The 4,822-nt window shown below is 48.0% G+C and overlaps 2 protein-coding genes across 2 annotated transcripts, besides 9 other annotated features; both read right to left on the bottom strand.

Annotated features, from left to right (window-relative positions):
• Positions 1-20: a microsatellite.
• Positions 1-4,822: a sequence feature (haploid, Esmeraldo-like haplotype).
• Positions 21-50: a microsatellite.
• Positions 241-308: a sequence feature (T-rich).
• Positions 374-433: a sequence feature (T-rich).
• Positions 445-471: a sequence feature (AT_rich).
• Positions 486-662: a sequence feature (A-rich).
• Positions 678-712: a sequence feature (AT_rich).
• Positions 873-2,342, bottom strand: Tc00.1047053508901.20 (RNA-binding protein 4, putative; the record flags this gene model as incomplete). Its single annotated transcript, XM_798798.1, has 1 exon — positions 873-2,342. The coding sequence occupies one exon, from the start codon at positions 2,340-2,342 to the stop codon at positions 873-875; it is 1,470 nt and encodes a 489-aa protein (XP_803891.1).
• Positions 2,947-2,994: a sequence feature (T-rich).
• On the bottom strand, positions 3,530-4,267 carry Tc00.1047053508901.10 (hypothetical protein, conserved; the record flags this gene model as incomplete). Its single annotated transcript, XM_798797.1, has 1 exon — positions 3,530-4,267. One exon carries the CDS (start codon positions 4,265-4,267, stop codon positions 3,530-3,532), a length of 738 nt encoding a protein of 245 aa, XP_803890.1.

Raw genomic sequence — 4,822 nt, 5'->3', positions numbered from 1 at the left:
CCCCCCCCCCCCCCCCCCCCAAAAAAAAAAAAAAAAAAAAAAAAAAAAAATATTATTTTTTATCTTTTCTTTTCTGCTCCTCCTCCCTTTTTCGTTTTTTGCTCAGGAAGAGAAAACGTGTCCGACTCGTATACAAAGCGACGAGTCCGCGCATCGGTCCAAAAAAACAAACAAACAAAAACAACACACATTGTTCTGCCTATGCGAGTGGCGGGACAATATGAAAGGAAGAGAAATCCCAAAGAAACAAAAACAAAAAACAAAAAAGTAAGGAAGGAATGCGGAGAAAGGACAATAAAAAAAAAAAAGGTCCGACAACAATGTCTGTGCACAACCACGTGTCATCCATGATGACGCCAAATGAAAATGGCCAAAAAACAAAAATCACAACAACAACAATAACAGCAACGAACAGAAAAAACAAACAAAAACACCGTCTCTCTCTATAAATATATAAATATATAAATATATCCGTCATCGCTATGTTTTCTTTTCTTCTTCTTTTTTTTTTTTTTTTTTTTCAATTCTGTTCGGTTTTTTCTTCTCTTTTTTCCTTTTTTCCTTTCCTTTTTTTTTTTTTGCGTATATATTTATATTTATTTATCCTTTTTTTCCTTCTTGTGTTTTTGTGCCTTTTTTTTCTTCTTTTTTGCTTTTGCTTTAAATTTTGTCATGACTTTATAAAAAAAAAAAAGCTTAAAAATTTTTTTTTCGTCCTCTTACTTCCTTCAAAATTTCTTTTCCTTCTTTCTTTTTGCTTTGGCTACACCCAATTGCCGCAGCCTCTTTTTGAATCCATTTGAGTACCGCCATACTTGCTGGAGGGGCGGGCTTCCTTGTGCCCCGACATCCCCTGGTGTCTACTCGACGGTTTATTCCTTCTCTTCTTCGTCCACGCAGCTGTCGCAATCAATTTTGCCCCGCTGCTGATCGGCATAGCGAACCTTGAGCCTGCGGCCACCCAGTGAGAGCCCGTTTATTGTCTTGATGGCAGCCTCCGTGCTGCGGCCATCCTTGTAGTATACAAATCCGTAGCCTTTGCCGCGCCGGGCCCCCCTGTCGTAAATGATTTTTGTTGGTTTCGTGTGGATCTCACCAAACGGGGTGAAGAGCTCACGGAACCCATCGTCGGTTAAAAACTGCGGCAAAAAGTTGACTATCAGCTGGGTTTTGGTGGTGTCAATAGGGATGGGATCTTCTTCAAACGGCAGGCCTCCACGACGCTCCATTTCTTGGCCGCCACTGCCACCAGCACCGATGCTGTTTATGCTGGTGCCACTGTTTCTGCTGCTCCGACTCCGCATTGTGCCACCTTCGGCAGGTCCACTCCCACTCGGAGGACGTCGATGACCACACAACGTGGGGGATGGCGTGGAGTTTAGTGACTGAGTGAAGACAGCGCTCGTGTAGTAGGCTCGTTGGCCATGAGACGGAAAGGCCGCACTATCCACCTGCGGAGGTCTTGGGTTTTCAATCAGCCCAGGGAACACCCCTGTTGTCGTTGTGGCCATATTGGATGCGAACTGAGGCGGCCAAGAAATGCCCAAGTTGCTGGAAACACCTTGAGTTTGTTGTCCCACGGGCATCCGAAATGGAGAGGGCTGCTGTGCCGCATTGAATGAATTGGTCGTTGTCGTCTTTGTTGATGAATTGGCCCCCAAAATAAACGAAGTTGGATGAGGGGGCTGCATAGTACCGTTTGTGTAGTGAATAGCTCCAGAGGCTTGAGGAGAGTTTACCAGAACATAGTACGCAGGACTCATAGAGCTAGATCCATCTTTGCTTCCAGTTGGAAGAAGCATAAGAGCTGGGGCGGCTTCCTCGGACTGCATAGAAACTGGATACAGGTACGTTTGATTGGGTGTCTCCTGAGTGGATGCAGACGCATTGGTTGGTGAAACCATGTACTTAATGCCAAAAGGAGGGTAGTTTATCGAGTTACTAGCGTTCAAACTCTGAAGTGCTGTTGTCGTCGAGGAATTTGGCTCCTGCGTTGCCCAGATTGAATTGGACACGTCAGGTATTGCCCCTGAAAAGGAGGCGGTGCCACGTCTTCCATCCTTTGCTTCAAGTTGTGTGGCAAGCAACAAGCCATTTGCTGCTGCCACGTTGCTTTCAAGCGTCTGTCCCTGTTCTTGCCGTTGCTGTTGTTGTTGTTGTGGACATGGGGCACTTGGCGGCATACAAAAGCCGGCAAAAACATTCGTGGCTCCGGGCCCCGCCGCAGTAAACGGAGCCGCGGGAAGTAAAAACCCCGAACCCGCGGGTTGTTGCTGCTGCTGCTGCGGGCCGTGATGTTGATGCTCAGGCCGTTGCTGCGTGTAGAATAGATTGGCGTTCATAATTTTAACAGGTCCTGCCCGCTGGGAAAAGGAAAAAGTACTCTGCGCTCTTTCTTTCTTTCCCACAAACACACACACACACAATAGCTCAGCTAAATTTTATCCCTCAGCAACCGACTTGATCCTTAAACCGATGTGTTTCCCCCCCGCTTCCTCAACTCACGCTGCACGTCAAAAAAAAAAAAAGGTTGAGTCAAATTCAAAGACGCCCCCTCCGATGCACGTAGTTGGTGACTTCCCTCTTTTCCCTCCTTCTGCTCGGCTGTAATGTGCACTGGCGAAAAATAAAAATAAAAAAAAGTCGGCGGCGCTGCTGTTTTCGTTTTTTTTTTGTTATTGTTGTTGCTTGTGACGGTGATGGGTTGCGGTGTGCTGCTCGCAGTACTCCACAATCCCTCCCGTGGAAAATGATTGGGTCAATGAAAGGAAGACAATCCAACAAGCAGCCCAACCGAACGGCACCGGTAAAGGGCGGCAAAGGCAGATCGACGAATGAAGTAAAACGACGAAGGCGCAGAAGGTTCAAGACAAACACAGGCGCACACACAGACACAAAAGCACAACAGAGATGGTGAAATAAATGAGAGACAGACGGAAAATGTAGAAAAAAAAAATCAACAAAAACAAAAAAACAAAACAACAAAAAAGAAAAGAGGATGAAATAAAGAACAAAATAATCTTCCGATACTTATGTGTCTTCTACCCTTTTGCTTCTTGTTTCCTTTAAAGGACTTTTTGTGTTACTTACGGGCCTATGCTTACAGTGGCAGGTCCTTTGTGTGCTTTTCCTTGTAAAAATATGGATCGGACAGCTAAAAACCGTGCCACCAATGACGTGAGTGAACACGGCGTCAAAAGACAAAGAAACTACAAGGGAAAAAGAAGAAAAGTAAAGAAGGAAAAAAATCGGATAATTAAAACACCACCACCACCACCAGCAGCAGCAGACGAAGAAGAGTGCGGTCCAAAGTCGCCCTCTCGCCAAAAAACAAACAAACAGGAATGAACACGTCCGTACTCATTCAACAAACACCAAAAAGTTGGGAAGAACGGGGAAAGCACCAGAGACGGGAGAAAAAACCCGGCCAAAGGCACTGCAATCCACGCATCATGCATCTCCTCTGGCAAATCCATCTCCCCATAATTCGAACACCACACGTTTTTCACGCAGCGCTCTCTTCCAACTTCTAAAAGAAGCGCTTCGGCCTAAATCCAGCGGTATCAATATCTTGTTGCCACAGAAATCTGGATTTGCGTTTCCATCCAAATCCCTTTCCATCCAGTCGCTCTTGCATAAGCTGCATGTGCGGCCCGCGCACTCCAGAGGAACGCAGTGTGGGGCTCCAGTTGTGCGGCATCGGCTTTAACATCTGCAAGGGTCTCCATGCACGAGGGTGATATACCGCAACATCGGATGGTGTTGTTTTCACCTTGCAGTCGCTACAGTCAACGGGCCGGGTAAGGATGGAAAGCCTGGACGATGGTGGGTGAAAATGCGTTGCGTAAAGCTGCCTAGACGCGGTGGCGTCTTTGTGCTCACCGGCGGAAAGGCTCGACGGAACGGGAAACTTCAGCGCCTCGCCCACCTCTGCACACTGCCGCTGTGCCAGTAGTCGCTTGTAGCAGTCTTCGCTTCGCAGCCGCACCGCCTCGTTCCTCGCCCGCATCCCAATGTTAATGGGGAAAAGGCGGAGCCCCATCACATTGTTGGCAGAGTCCTTCACCTCCAGCTCCAGATCGTCCCGCTCGCGCTGCAGCGACGGGGACGGAAGCGCCTCTGACTGCGTCTTCCGGAGGGAGAACGGCGACTGTGCAAGGTGCTGCACACGCACACCGCCGTACAACATTTCCATCGCGGCTGCCCGGCGCAGCGGGTAACCCAACAGGGAGGCGGCCCGACAGACGCGCGACGCACACCGCAGCATCTCCCCCTCCCCCGTCCTCCCTTGCAGCTATCTACCTGCACACCCAAACTGCCCCGCATTCAAGGAGAATAAGGGAGAAAAAAAAAAACAAGACAAAATCCTCAGAGTTGCCCCCACAAACAACGGAGTATAAATAAATAAAAGGAAAGGCATAGATGCGGCAGCGGCTAAATAGAAAGAATACCCATGCTACTTTCCAGTCCTGGCAATACATCCATTCAAAGGAAGCATGAACAACTGTCACAGTCTCCACCTTCCACCCAGTTCCTCCTCCCTCATTCACCCACAAGCCATACAATGCATCCCCCACCCAACAACAGCAGCAATAAGAGTTTCAAATGCCAAAGTATTCTTCAATACAAAAACAAATTCACCCACAGGCAATTATATGGAAAATCACCCAAAGCCTGCTCATCAGCTTCTAGCACGGAGTTTCCCCAGAGAAAAAGCACGGAGGCAAAATAGGAATTGATTTCCCTTGACAAACACATCCAGGTGCTAGTGTCCGGGGGATTCAAATTGCCCCCATTCTGCCATTTCCCCCCTCCCCCCTCC

This window comes from Trypanosoma cruzi, genomic scaffold, assembly GCF_000209065.1.
Source record: "Trypanosoma cruzi strain CL Brener 1047053517087 genomic scaffold, whole genome shotgun sequence".
NCBI classification, from domain to species: domain Eukaryota; phylum Euglenozoa; class Kinetoplastea; order Trypanosomatida; family Trypanosomatidae; genus Trypanosoma; species Trypanosoma cruzi.
Note: the sequence above shows the minus strand (reverse complement) of the source record. Positions and strands in the feature narration are given on the sequence as shown.